General features: G+C 47.1%; 2 protein-coding genes across 2 annotated transcripts in view; one reads left to right on the forward strand and one right to left on the reverse strand.

Annotated features, from left to right (window-relative positions):
* smg6 (SMG6 nonsense mediated mRNA decay factor) overlaps positions 1 to 14,779 on the forward strand; it is a 418,703-nt gene that overhangs the window by 318,091 nt on the left and 85,833 nt on the right. The window contains 2 exon segments of the mRNA XM_078548325.1: positions 5,427 to 5,603; positions 10,922 to 11,071. Of these exon segments, the coding sequence (XP_078404451.1) occupies positions 5,427 to 5,603; positions 10,922 to 11,071 (327 nt within the window).
* poldip2 (polymerase (DNA-directed), delta interacting protein 2) overlaps positions 1 to 14,779 on the reverse strand; it is a 508,944-nt gene that overhangs the window by 113,503 nt on the left and 380,662 nt on the right. The gene's annotated exons all lie outside the window — the stretch shown is intronic.

Consider the following 14,779-nt stretch of genomic DNA (forward strand, 5'->3'; position numbering starts at 1 on the left):
TTGCCCAGGTCTTGCTGCATTTGGCCACAGGTTCCTTCAGTACCTGAGGAGTCACGAATGGTGCTGAACATTGTGCAATCATCAGTGAACATCCCTATTTCTGACCGTATGATAGAAGGAAGATCATTGATGAAGAAGCTTAAGATAGTTGGGCCTAGGACACTACCCTGAGGAACTCCTGCAGTGATGTGCTGGAACTGAGGTGATTGACCTCCAACCATAAACTACCGCTTCCTTTGTGCAAGTTACGACTCCAACCAGCGGAGCTTTTTCCCCCGATTCCCATTGACTCCAGTTTTGTTCGGGCTCCCCGATGCCGTACTCGGTCAAATGCTGCCTTGATGTCAAAGGCAGTCACTCTCACGTCACCTATGGAGTTCAGCTCTTTTGTTCATGTTTGAACCAAGGCTGTATAAGGTCAGGAGCTGAGTGACCCTGTCAGAACCCAAACTGAACGTCAGCGAGCAGGTTATTGCTAAGCAAGTACCGCTTGATAGCACTGTTGATGACACCTTCCATCACTTTACTGATGATGGAGAGTAGACCGATGGAGCACAAGTCTTCAGTACCATTGCCAGAATATTGTCAGGGCCCTTAGCCTTTGCACTATCCAGTGTCTTCAGCTGTTACTTGATATCAGATTGAGTGAATCGATTTGGCTGAAGACTAGCAACTGTGATGCTGGGGTCCTCCAGAGGAGGCCGAGATGGATCAATGACTTCTGTCTGAAGATTGTTGTGAATGCTTCAGCCTTATCTTTTGCACAGATGTGCTGGGATCCTCCATCATTGAGGATGGTGATATGTGTGGAGCCTCTTCCTCCAGTGAGTTGTTTAATTGTCCACTACCATTCACGACTTGATGTGGCAGGACTACAGAGCTTATAACTGATCCGTTAGTTGTGGAATCACTTAGCTCTGTCTATTATTTGCTGCTTATGGTGTTTGGCACTCAAGTAGTCCTGTGTTGTAGCTTCACCAGGTTGACACCTCATTTTTAGGTATGCCTGGTACTGCTCCTGGCATGCTCTCCTGCACTCCTCATTGAACCAGGGTTGACCCCCTAGCTTGATGGTAAAGGTAGAGTGGGTGATATACCGGGCCATGAGATTACAGATTGTGGTTGAGTACAATTCTACTGCTGCTGATGGTCCACTGTGCCTCATGGATGCCCAGTCTTGAGTTGCTAGATCTGTTCAAAATCTATCCCATTTAGCACAATGGTAGTGCCACACAACACGATGGAGGGTATCCTCATGTGAAGATGGGACTTCGTCTCCACAAGGACAGTGCTGTGGTTACTCCTAATGATACTGTCATGGATAGATGCATCTGTGGCAGGCAGGTTGGTGAGGATGAGGTCAAGTATGTTTTTCCCTCTTGTTGGTTCTCTCACCACCTGCCGCAGACCCAGTCTAGCAGCTATATCATTTAGTACTCGGCCAGCTCGGTCAGTAGTGGTGCTACAGAGCCACTCTTGGTGATGGAAGTTGAAGTACCCCACCCAGAGTACATTCTGCACCCTTGCCACCCTCAGTGCTTCCTCCAAGTGATGTTCAACATGGAAGAGCACTGATTCATCAGCTGAGGGGGGCGGTACATGGTAATCAGCAGGAGGTTTCCTTGCCCATGTTTGACCTGATGCCATGAGACTTCATGGGATCTGGAGTTGAGGTTGAGGACTCCCAGGGCAGCTCCTTCCCAACTGTATACCACTGTGTTGCCACCTCTGCTGGGCCTGTCCTGCCGGTGTGACAGGACATACCCAGCGAAGATGATGGTGGTATGATTCCATGACTATGACTATGTCAGGCTATTGCTTGACTAGTCTGTGAGACAGCTCTCCCAATTTTGGCACAAGCCTCCAGATGTTAGTGAGGAGGACTTTGCAGGATCAACAGGGCTGAGATTGCTGTTGTTGTTTCCGGTGCCTAGATTGATGCCGGGTGGTCCGTCCTGTTTCATTCCGGTCCAGTTTCGTTCTTGTCCGGTAGACAGGAAAGACCTGTTTCCCCTAGCTGAGGAGTCAGTTACCAGGGGGCATAGATTTAAGGTGATTGGTAGAACTATTAGAGGAAACACGAGGAAAAGCTTTTTCACCGAGAGGGTGATGGGCGTCTGAAATTCACTACCTAAATTGGTGGTTGAGGCTGAAATGCTCAACTCATTTAGAAGATACCTGGATCTGCATCTGAAGTGCTGTAACCTGCAAGACTATGGACCAGGTGCTAGAAAGTGAGATTTTTTTCTCTTATTTGGTTGGCGCAGACATGATTGGCCGAATGGCCTCTTTCTGTGCCGTAACCTTTCTATGGTTAATGTAATCCCATTTTTTTAAAATGTGAGATATTTAGAACAGAGGGCAGAAGAAAGCTCTTTAGAAAGAGTTGAGGCCATGGAGCTCACTTGGAGGGTTAGTCGTTGAATCATAAACAATGTCAACATTCAAGAATAGATTGAAAAGGGGCATGAAGGAAAAGGGTTTAAGGGATATTGGAGCTGGGTTGGTAAATGTGATTAGGGCTATTTGCTCACAGCGTGACAAATGTGCCTTGTTCCCTGACCACGTCTGTGCAGGCTCCTTGCTAGAGCAATCCAAAATGAGTTCCACTGCCCTTTCTCCCCATAACTCTGTATTTCCCATTGATTCAAATTTTTTTCTTATAGGGAGCTGTAAGGAATAACAATAGAGAAAGTAAACACAAAACAATGTTTTGATACACCAACTCAGCAGACTTGAGTGCACAGTGTCAGGGCTGTGAAGGGCAGGCTTAGGATAAGCTGTTGGGACATATTTCTTCCACATAGGGTGGTCAGTAGTTTAGATTTCTCTCATCTCTCCCCCACTGTCATGCTCTTTCTCCTTTTTTCTCTGTTCACGTTTCTTCTCTCTCCCCGCCCCCTACATGCACTCTCTCCTGCACTCTGTCTCTCCCACTCTCTGTTCCTCTGTATCTCCTTCTTTCTGTCCCTGTCTTGATGTCTCCCTCTCCTGTCTCTGACACTCTCTGCTTCTCTCTCTCTCTCTCTCTCTCTCTCTGTCCCTCTACCCCTCCCTCTCTCTTCTCCCATTCTCCCTTCCCTTGTACTCATTCCCACTCTCTTGGTAAAAGAGAAATGTTTTAGTAAGTGAGATGTTATGACCTGGAATATGCTGCCTGATAGGAAGTAGATTCAATAGTAACTTTCAAAAGGGAATTGGATAAATACTTGAAAAGGAAAAATTTGAACGGTTTTGGGGAAAGAGCTGGGTAGTGGGCCTAATTCAGTAGCTTTTCAAAAGCTGGCATAGGCATGATGGGCTGAATGGGCTCCTGTGTTGTATCATTCTATGCTTTGACTTTCACCATTGCTTGTTCTCCTCCTTGCTCTCACACATTTTCACCCTGTACTACACACAAGTACCTATCACAATGTTGACCATGAGCACCGAAGGTAATTTTCAGCAACAGTTAAGACAATTAATAGCACTGTGACTGCCACTGCAGCTATGCCAGCAACTAACAATTGTGAGTGGATCCTGGGTCTTTCCTGGTCCAAATGGCTCAATTACAATTGTTGTCAGACATTAGGAAGGCTCTGGTTGATAGAAGTCTTGAAGATTATGAAAGGGTTTGATAGGATAGATGTAGAGATGTTTCCACTTACAGGTGAGACCAGAACTAAGGGCCATAAGTATAAGATAGTCACTAATAAATCCAATAGGGAATTCAGGAAAAACTTCCTTAACCAGAGAGTGACTGGAATGTGGAACATACTACCACAAGAAGTAGTTGAGGTGAACAGCATAACCTTAATGTAAAAACCAACATCAATTAGAGATCAGAGCTATACCAAGTCCCTTTGAAAGGGACAAAACAACCTTAATGTGAGAAATTTTGATGGCATCATTTGTTTGAATGTATCACTAGAAATGATCATGGTAACCCACCTGAGGCAACGTCTGAATCCAAAGTGGGTCAAATGAGTTGAAAGTGCTTTGATTTAGATTGCATTATTTGTCTAACACAGACACCTTGATTACTTATAGTATGGATCAATCTCCACAATGTTTGCAAGGCCTTCCTTCAAAGGGTTTTGTCTTTGAAAAAAACCCTCACATCTCATATCTTGGCAGTACAGCCTTGTTGAGGCATGTGAGTAGAACAAAATTTGTTCGACGTACCTATGCAAATCCTGCAAAGTCTATTCTGTTTCTTTGTTGAAGAGTTAGATTATCCTCTGCCTCTGAAAAAGTATTTATTCATCCCAAGTTGTAAAAATAAAGTTTCAATGATTTTACTGATGAGTTAGTTTAATCATCTGATCTGGTTTCAAATTGCCATGTTTAAACTGATATATTGCCATGCTTATTTTGTTTCGAAAATAGGTCTATTTGTGAATAAACCTGTTTAATAATTTAGCCTTTTATAAAAAGGTGTCTGCTTGTTGGATATTCCATCCATCTTGACATGATGTATATTGGAGTCCTGCATACTAGCTCCTAGCAATATAACGGTTCAATGTTCGCTTGGAACATGCTCTCACTAGCGACTTGGTGAATATGCTCACCTTTTGGTTTGTGGGGAAAGAAGGCTTGCTGTAGGAAAAAGTAACTGGGTTGAGCTTGTATTGTAACTATAATCTTCCTACCATTTGGCAGCTATCTAAACAAGTACTTTAAAAGTTTGCAGGGTAGTGTTTTATTTAGCTGCAGGAAGTTGAATTCATTGAGTAAATTAAATGAAGTACTTGCCACCAGTATCTGTAATTGTTACCAATGCTATGTTCATGATGTGAAAAATACTTCTGTTCTCAAATATATTTGCATTCGTCAAATGCAAAAATGCTGTTTTATACTTTTGTGAAAAAACTCCCCCCAATTTCTCCACAATAATTTGAAATAAAAAGCAAGCATTATGGTTTCAGAATTAGTGCTGTGTGTAGTCAGCACTTTGTAGGACTGAGAGTGAACCTCTGTCAGCACCCTCCTGACCAGAAAAAGCATACACAAATGACTTAATGTCTGTGCCCCTGGCTTAAGGTCAAGCCTGAGATTCTGGTTTTGTGGTCACAGATCATGCTAATGTCAAGTGGCTGACGAGCAGTATGATAATAGGTGGTTAAAATTAGAGAAAGGAGGAAGTTGATGCTATTGTGGAAATGCTTTTCAGTTTCCTTTTTGCGACTTAAACCTTTTAGATTTGCTGCTCTTTCCTCATACTGTTCCTCTCGTTTGACTTCGGTTGCACGTAGTGACTTTGCTGGTGCACGCATGTGGACCACCTTGTGACCATTCTTGTGATGCTTTCCCCAGCCCAGCCTCAGCTGCCCCCCTGGTAGCCTCAATCCTGTTTGACACGTTTCTCATCAGTCTTTTGGCATTTGACCAACAATGTGGTTTTCACCCCCCCACTTAATGTTCTGGTTTCCTCCCCGAAACACTAGGTAATAGCGGCTGACTGCAAGAGGGTCACAGTGCTAAAGTACTTCCTGGAAGCTCTGTGCGGCCAAGAAGAACCTCTGTTGGCATTCAAGGGTGGAAAGTATGTGTCAATGGCACCCATCCCAGACAGCCTGGGAAAGGAAGATGGAAGCCAGCAGGGAAAACAACTGGAGGATCAGGTACAGTACACCAGAGGGTTTTTTTCGTTCCATTTCCTGAAATTCCACTGCTGCTACGAGATCCACATGCTGTTTTCTATTTCACTTTTTAATGGATGATTTAATGGAGCTAACCTCGGAAAGGTCAAGGTTCAGGAGTAGGATAAAGTTTATAGCTGTGGCACTGATTTCACAGGGGGCCTCGCTTGGAGCACTGATACAGGAAGAGACAAACTCATTGGTTTGTGTGGAAAATTGAACAGCAGCCCACATCCTGATATGATTAGGGATTTTGCTGGTGTTCCTGCTTTTTCATATACTCCCTTAAAGCTGCACTATCCCCAGTCCTTTGTTCACTAAATTCTCTTCTCCCTCAGAATCAATTCATCACGTGGAAGCATGAGCTTGTCCATCCCTCATATAGATTAGACAATGAGGAGCTGAGTCAGCCGCTTCCTGCCATGGCCCTGTTTATTAACAGATTGAATAGTCTACATAAACAAATTCCTGACAGCCTTTGTGTGATTCTTTTTTTGATGACATTTCTGGTTGATGGGCTGCCATGTTGGTTATCAGTGCTAATGATGGTTGTCAGCACTGCAGTAGCTAACAACTGAAACCAGTACTCACCTCCTCTTTCCCTTACCACCCCACCCCATGAATAAAAGTTCTTACACAAAGATAAAATGTATGATAATTGGATATAATAAATTGAGGGAACATAGGAACAGCAGTAGGCCTTTCAACCCATTGAGCCTGTTCTACCATGCGATTAGATCCCAGCTGATGTGTACCTTAACTCCATTTACCCATTTTTGTTCCATATGCAATGCTAACCTTACCAAAATCTATAGATCTCAGTCTTGAAATCTCCAATTGCCCCCTCAGCATCCACAGCCCTCCTTACCTCCCACCATTGATTGCTGTGTTTTATCACTGTGGATACAGCAATGTTTGATAGCTGGTGAGCTCAACAAAAATCAACATCTATCAAAAAATCAGTTCCAATCTCACTGTAGACAAGATGCCTGCTTCATACCTCTACAGTTGTACATTTGTGTACTACCTGTTCTGTTCATCTCTCCAACCTGCCAGCTGACTACAATGGGCAGACACCACCCAGCTCTACCTCACCACCACCTCTCTCACACCCCTCTGCTGTTTATAAATTATCAACTGCTATTTTGACATCCAGTATTGGCTGAGCAAACATTTTGTCCAACTAAGTGCGGGAAGACCGAAATCTTGTCTTTGGCCCCTACCATAAGCTCTGTTCCCTAGTCACCATACCTCTCCCTGGCAGCTATTTGAGGCTGAACCAGAGAGTGTTCACAGCCTTGGTATCATATTTGACCCCGCAATGAGTTTCCAACCACACATCCATGCCATCACCAAGACCAGCTACTTCCACCTCCGTAACATTGCCCGACTCCGCTCTGCCTCAGCTCGTTTGCAGCTAAAACCGTTGATGTCTTTTTTACCTCTGGACATGACCATTCCAACACATTCCTGGCTGGTCTCCCACATTCTACCCTTCTAAATTTGAAGTCATCCAAAACTCTGCTGCCTGTGTCCCAATCGCACTAAGCATTGTTCACCCATCACCCTCTGCTCAGTGACCCAGTTGAACAATGTCTTGATTTTAAAATCCTCATCCTGTTTTCAAAGCTCTCCATGGCCCTTTCCTATCGCTGTAATCTCCACCAGCCCCACAAATCTCAGATATCTGCGCTGCCCCATTGGTAGGAGTGCCTACAGCTGCTAGGACTCTTAAGCTCTAAAATTCCCTCCCCAAACCTCTCCATCTCTCTCTCTCCTTCTTTAAGATACTACTTAAATTTATTTCTTTTACCAAAGTTTTTATCACCTATCCTAATCTCTCCTTATGTTGCTTGGGGTCAAATTTTGTTTCTTAATGCTCCTTCCTGTAAAGTAGGTTAGGATGTTTTACCACATTAAAGATGCTATATCCCTTTCCCCTCTTGCCCTGTTCAGTCCAGTTTGCAGAGTAACAGTAGGTTTGATATGTTTAGCCTTGCTGCTGATTTTCCCTCTCTGTAGTCCAGGGGCAGTGTTCCTGCTACTCATTATCTATGGACCCATGCTTTGTGTGTGCATGTACGTCAGTAGGAGCTGGCCATTGAAATTCCTTGTGGCTGAGTAGCCTGCCACTCTTACTACCTGGGTTCACATGAAGAATGGTTGTGTGGGGAATCTATCAGAGACTGACAGGTGCCTCTAAAACTGCCCCTGTAAGAGTCACTGGCTTAAAAGTAAAATGGGGAGGATGCTAGTGCCAAAGGTTTGATAACTAGTTGGCAAAGAGGAGACTGGAAAGTACCACATTACCAAGGAAACATTCTTCTATTTGGTGACTGTTGCCAGCAAATACTTGGAATCCGATTTAAGTCCTGTGAGGGTTTTACAATTAAAATATTAACAGAACCAAGGTAAGGTGGTGCAATTTGTTGGTAGCAGAAAGTTGCAGTGACAGTACCTAATCTCTGCCACAATCCAGCTTGCTTGGTTAATGGCTTGGAGATCTACAGTACAGAAGGTCTCAAAGCTGCTGTCACTAAGGCAAGGATCTCCATGTGCTGCCAGAAAATAATGCAAGGAGCCAACATCTCTCAACTTTCTGGAGATGTCACTGTAGGACAGAAAACCCATTTACTCCAAATCTTCAGTTTTTAAAAAATTTTAAAGCAGCAGCAGCTCTCGAAAGACTGAGCACATCAACTCAGGGTACACTAAACTGTTAAAACATCCTATTAGAGCAATTCACAGACACCCAAGCTGTCTGAGGTACCTATTTCATCTCATTGTGTAGGGATGGGACCCTATAGTCTGGCTCAGCTTGCCAATTTTTATTCTTTAATTCTCTTTCTCCTGAAAGTGCGAATCTTATTGAGGTACAGGTTCCACAGGCACCATCTGACCAATCATGTATGAGCCTTGATTGTAACTGTTGGTACGCTCCTTAACTGGAGGATATCACAGCTGAGCCTTACCTTGTCCTTACCTGACATCTGCTTTACATGTGCTTCCAGCAGTGATCTGTGAATAGAAGCTGGGAGTGGGCATCCTCATCTGGTGCTCATCACACTCCTGCCACTACCCTAGCTCACTCAGCACAGACCAGCGAAGAAATCTAGGACCCTTTTGGAATGTTCAGTCCCTGCTGTACACTACATTACCAAGTCAGCGAGTTTTTCATTATAATCCTTACCCCATCTTTCCAGTTTGTTTTACTCTCATGGAGGTTTACCTGGAAAAAGTATTCTCAGGCAAATGGAAGATGGTGGCTTTTGACACTAAGCTGTTTTCTGTGAGGCTGGCAGAAGGCACACCAACACCAACTGGTTCTCCTCTCCCTACACTCAAAACAAAACACCTGATGGGTAGCAGTGTTCCAAGGTAATGAGCCAGGTGCCAGTGTTGGCAGGTGACATACGTGGCTGGCAGAGTCAATGCTTCATTGCATCCTGAAGCTGTCAATGTTGCATATGTCCCTAGACCATTTGATATGAAACTTGCAGAGTAAACTCAGTGCTCTGAGCCTGCTGGTACCTCTCCAGCCAAGGGTTTATCCCGTCTGAATCCAATATCAACAGTGTATTAATGTGGCCCCAGGCAGACACCAGCAGTCTGCCATTCAGTTATTTTAAGTTCAAACTCCTTTCCATACTACAATGTCTTAAAAGTGGAATACTGCAGTAAATTCCCAAATCTAAATCACTAATGACAATAGCTTTGAAATCTGCCCAGTAATGAACCCTGCTTAAAATTATAGTGGTCAGAACTTTAAATGTCCCGATTATCTAACTTCTGTTTTATTGCTAAATTATATTGCTTTTCTCCTCCTGCCTGGCTTTCTGTGGACTGCTGATTTGATGAGGTTATGCATTGTGCCTCAGCCTGCTCCTTGCATTATCTGGGCAGCATACAGTGCACTCCTGTGGAGCACTTCAGACTGGGCAGTGCTGTGTAATGTGGCGTCTCTGGTTTTTGATCCTTAACATTGGGTTTTGATGTGGTATTCCTTAGTGGTGAGGATTTTATGCTGTTTATGTTTTAAATGTTACCTCCTCCTGATGATTGCTAAAGTCATAGAAATGTTATCATGTGGCCTTGGTATTGAACAGTGCCAACTAGGAAGGTCCCAGATTCAAATCCTGGTCTCTGCTGTGTTAGCTGATCTCGAGGAATAGCAATGGGGACACAAATTGGCCCCAGCACTCCTGAGAACAAAACCAGCTCAAGTTCCCATTCCTGATTCCTGCTAGCAGTCTAGCTGGGCTGTTTGAGTGCTGGCTGAAGACACTGACCAACCAAATTGTCAGCTTTTGCTGTCTAGACTTCACACCTGCAGAAGAGCTACTTGGGCTGATGAGGACATCCAAATGTGTGGAATTGTATGCTGGCGTGAATCACCATTTACAAATAAGGAACAAGTTGGGGGTAAAATCTAGTGTGCAGGCTCATGATTTTTCTTTGTATTTTACACAAAGACCTTTGAAATGTTTTTTTTTTCTACTGGCGTTTAGTGACCTTTGTGATTGCAATATTTGCTGAATACACTATCGATATCTAGCAGTTGTTTCTCTCAAAGTAACATGCCGTGGCACTTCGGAAGACCCAGAGCTTTGCCTGTCTGGCAGGAATGATGTCCAGAGACTCGACCTGCACAGCAAATTCTCGTGAATAAATGATTCATAGCTGTGCAACAGTGTTATCCATTAAAAAAAAAAGTTTACCCACTAATGAATTGAAGGATGTGTGATCAAGTCCTAACTTTTTGCACAGAGGTACTTGGAAGCAGTTCCTTAAGGATATGGTGCCAACCTGTGGTGGGGTGATAGCGGAGCAGATTCTTCCCAGGTGAGGGTGGTACTTGCCATTTGTGGTTATATGTCCAATCGTGCAGCTTTGCCTTCCTGACCAGAGGTGCACTATGATGCCACAAAGCCGTGTCTTGAAATCTGTCTAACAGCATGATACAGAACTGATGGAAATTATCCAGCAGGCAAGGCATATTCAAATATCAATCATTATTACAATTTGAATTTAGAAATCTGCTGGGTTTGGAGTTTACTAGAGCTACCAGACTGCCTTGGTAATCCATGTTTATCTAGATTTTTGGCAGCTTCTATTCTTATCAAGGCATTATTAATCAGCAAGGCATGAATATGACATGGCTTGGGTCTGTGTTCCTGAGCTTTTGTTTAATGTATGGGGCTGAATATTGAAGATGGCAGCGCCTTGCTGTATCTTGTTAGTAGCAGTCTCATTTTTCACTGTTCCTCACTTTAGTTCTGTTGCCAACCATTTGTGCACAGGAAGAAGATGTCATCATTGAAGAATACGAGGGACAAAACTCTGAGCCCGAAGGCAGTGGAGGGGAAGATGATATAAAGGAATTGAGGGCAAAAAAGCAAGCATTAACTAAAAGATTTGCCGAACAGCAGCGCAGACAGGAAAAAATCCAGGTACCCAAGGCTCTTCATTGGGGGAAAAAACTTTCCATCTTTTTTTTCTTTCATTTCTGTCAGCCTTGAATAGGAGCCAGAAGCATCTGTCTAGCCATATGCTTCAAACTCTTGTGCTATGCAGGGCTGGTTATAAAATAGGCAAACCAAAGACCCTTTTGGGAAAATGCACATGTGTGCCCTCGAGGCTTTGGCTTTGGTCCTGAACAGACTTGAGTTATTTTTCCAAACCCAGCTTAACCTTTTAAAAGTAAGATAAATGTTTTAAAATGTTAATATCAACAGCGTCGGATGCTTTCTCCTGGATTTATCCATTCAGAAAAAACATGTTTTCAGACAGCTTCTCCCAAAGACTCATTTATTCAAGTTAGTTATATGTTTTTTTCATTTCTAACTCCCTGCTCAGGACCTAGTGTCTCGTATTAAAATCATTAAAATCAATCACTGACTTTGTTAACCTGTGCACCGTTAGAACTGATTTCTTATTTTTGAAAGGATTAGTTCCAGCTTTAGTTCCATTAACTCTTTAAACACTGAAATTTCACTCATCACATTACAACCCAAGTTTCCTTTATTTAATTCATTATGCACAGATCTCAACTATAAGACCCTTAAGAGGTCTCAGTTGAGAGTGCTGGGATGGTGGGGATCAAGGATCATCTTTTCTTAGAGAAAAGAAACAAAAGACTTGCATTTATATAGTGCCTTTCATAACCTCAGGATGTCCCAAAGGCACTTTCCAGTCAATGAAGTGTTTTTTTTTTGAAGTGCAGCCACTGATGAAATGCAGGAAACGCAGCAGCCAATTTTCACAGAGCAAGCTCTCACAAATATTATTGTGTTTTGTCCTTACCCAGTGTGTTACCTTGACAGCAGGGAACCACTCAGATTCAGGTTATTCAGCCAGTCATTCTTTCGAGGACAAATCATGCAAATCTCAGTAGGATAATTTGCAAACTTTACTAGTTTATCTAGAATGTGACTTTAATATGGGGCGTGGTTATTGACTGAGGAAGCCCACAAACAAAGTGTAACTAGAAGAGTAGCTACTTCACACATCAGAATTAAGTTTCATAAACTGTTGAAATGAAAACCCTGTCAAAACCATCAAACAGGAAATAGACAGATTCCTAATTTAAAAGGGGTGCAGCCCAACCATGGCCAGTATTAAACCCAAAATACAATATGAGTGAGATGAACTGATGGGTCTTGTCTTGTTTCCAGTTCAGCATTCCAGTTGGAAGACTGAGTTCCTGGCCCAGGGCAGTGTACCTCCCAGACTCGATGTGTTTGGAATCTAATCTCAGAGCTGTCCATTCCATAGACTCCATGCCTTTAGTCAGCTGTTTGACACTCACTCACTCACTCACACATTACATTGCAAGAGTGACTACTGTTCAAATAAGATCACCTGTAAGGTACTTTGGCATGTCCTGAAGTCATGAAAGGTGCTAGGTTAAGACAAATCTTTCTCGCTTGTCTCCACTGAACCTTCAGCCTCTGTCCATAGATGGTCAGTACTATCAGACCAGCAATTATCTTGGTGACTTTTCTCTGAACTTTTCCTGCTGCCTCAATACAGTTTGAGATACAGTAAATCCTTGCTTTAATGTTGTCCTGTTTAACATTGTTTCACTTTAATGTCGGTAAGATAATAGGGCCTGTAATCTTGTTGAGCGAAATTCATTTTAACGTAGTTTCCCATATGACCCAATTTACGCCATTTTGGAGCGGCCTCTCCCCATTCCCCGAGTTGTGGTCTCTTCCCCTTCCCCGACCTCTGAGTCGCAGTCTCTACCCAATCTCCAACTTGCAGCATCTCCCCCCTCCCTTAACCTCCTGACTTGTGGTCTCTCCCCTCAATCCACAACCTCCCAGGTTGCGGCCTCCCCCTTCCCCACCTCCGAATTGTGACCTCCCCATCCCTGACCCTCTGAGTTGTGGCCTCACCCCTCCCTGACTCACCCTTTCATTGAACTTCCCTGTTCCTGATTCACTATCTTGCCATTTCCCTCTCCTGGACCTGCGTTCCTGTTCAAGATCCAGATCCAATCTGAAGCCAGATCTAAAATGTTGTGGAAACGTGAGTCCCAGTTGTGCAGATCTGCTGAGCTGGGGCTGCTCAATCCATGTTTTTTTTAAGTGACTGTTGAAGCTGCTCCTGCCTCGCCTCCCTCTCCCCGAGGCCTCGCCTCCCTCTCCCCGAGGCCTCGCCTCCCTCTCCCCGAGGCCTCGCCTCCCTCTCCCCGAGGCCTCGCCTCCCTCTCCCCGAGGCCTCGCCTCCCTCTCCCCGAGGCCTCGCCTCCCTCTCCCCGAGGCCTCGCCTCCCTCTCCCCGAGGCCTCGCCTCCCCCTCCCCGAGGCCTCGCCTCCCCCTCCCCGAGGCCTCGCCTCCCCCTCCCCGAGGCCTCGCCTCCCCCTCCCCGAGGCCTCGCCTCGCCTCCCTCTCCCCGAGGCCTCGCCTCCCTCTCCCCGAGGCCTCGCCTCCCTCTCCCCGAGGCCTCGCCTCCCTCTCCCCGAGGCCTCGCCTCCCTCTCCCCGAGGCCTCGCCTCCCTCTCCCCGAGGCCTCGCCTCCCTCTCCCCGAGGCCTCGCCTCCCTCTCCCCGAGGCCTCGCCTCCCTCTCCCCGAGGCCTCGCCTCCCTCTCCCCGAGGCCTCGCCTCCCTCTCCCCGAGGCCTCGCCTCCCTCTCCCCGAGGCCTCGCCTCCCTCTCCCCGAGGCCTCGCCTCGCCTCCCTCTGCCCTCGCCTCCCTCTCCCCTCGCCTCCCTCTCCCCGAGGCCTCGCCTCGCCTCCCTCTCCCCGAGGCCTCGCCTCGCCTCCCCCTCCCCGAGGCCTCGCCTCGCCTCCCCCTCCCCGAGGCCTCGCCTCCCCCTCCCCGAGGCCTCGCCTCCCCCTCCCCGAGGCCTTGCCTCGCCTCCCTCTCCCCGAGGCCTCACCTCGCCTCCCTCTCCCCCGAGGCCTTGCCTCCCTCTCCCCTTGCCTCCCTCTCCCCTTGCCTCCCTCTCCCCTCGGCTCCCTCTCCCCTCGCCTCCCACTCCCCAAGGCCTCGCCTCGCCTCCCCCTCCCCGAGGCCTCGCCTCGCCTCCCCCTCCCCGAGGCCTCGCCTCGCCTCCCCCTCCCCGAGGCCTCGCCTCGCCTCCCCCTCCCCGAGGCCTCGCCTCGCCTCCCCCTCCCCGAGGCCTCGCCTCGCCTCCCCCTCCCCGAGGCCTCGCCTCCCCCTCCCCGAGGCCTCGCCTCCCCCTCCCCGAGGCCTCGCCTCCCTCTCCCCTCGCCTCCCTCTCCCTGAGGCCTCGCCTCCCTCTCCCCGAGGCCTCGCCTCGCCTCCCTCTCCCCGAGGCCTCGCCTCGCCTCCCTCTCCCCGAGGCCTCGCCTCGCCTCCCTCTCCCCTTGCCTCCCTGTCCCCTCGCCTCCCCCTCCCCGAGGCCTCGCCTCCCCCTCCCCGAGGCCTCGCCTCCCTCTCCCCGTGGCCTCGCCTCCCTCTCCCCGAGGCCTCGCCTCGCCTCCCTCTCCCCGAGGCCTTGCCTCGCCTCCCCCTCCTCGAGGCCTCGCCTCCCTCTCCCCGAGGCCTCGCCTCGCCTCCCCCTCCCCGAGGCCTCGCCTCCCCCTCCCCGAGGCCTCGCCTCCCCCTCCCCGAGGCCTCGCCTCCCCCTCCCCGAGGCCTCGCCTCCCTCTCCCAAGGCCTCGCCTCCCTCTCCCCTTGCCTCCATC

The sequence above is a fragment of the Cetorhinus maximus genome, chromosome 9 (genome assembly GCF_964194155.1).
Source record: "Cetorhinus maximus chromosome 9, sCetMax3.hap1.1, whole genome shotgun sequence".
In the NCBI taxonomy this organism is placed as follows: Eukaryota; Metazoa; Chordata; class Chondrichthyes; order Lamniformes; family Cetorhinidae; genus Cetorhinus; species Cetorhinus maximus.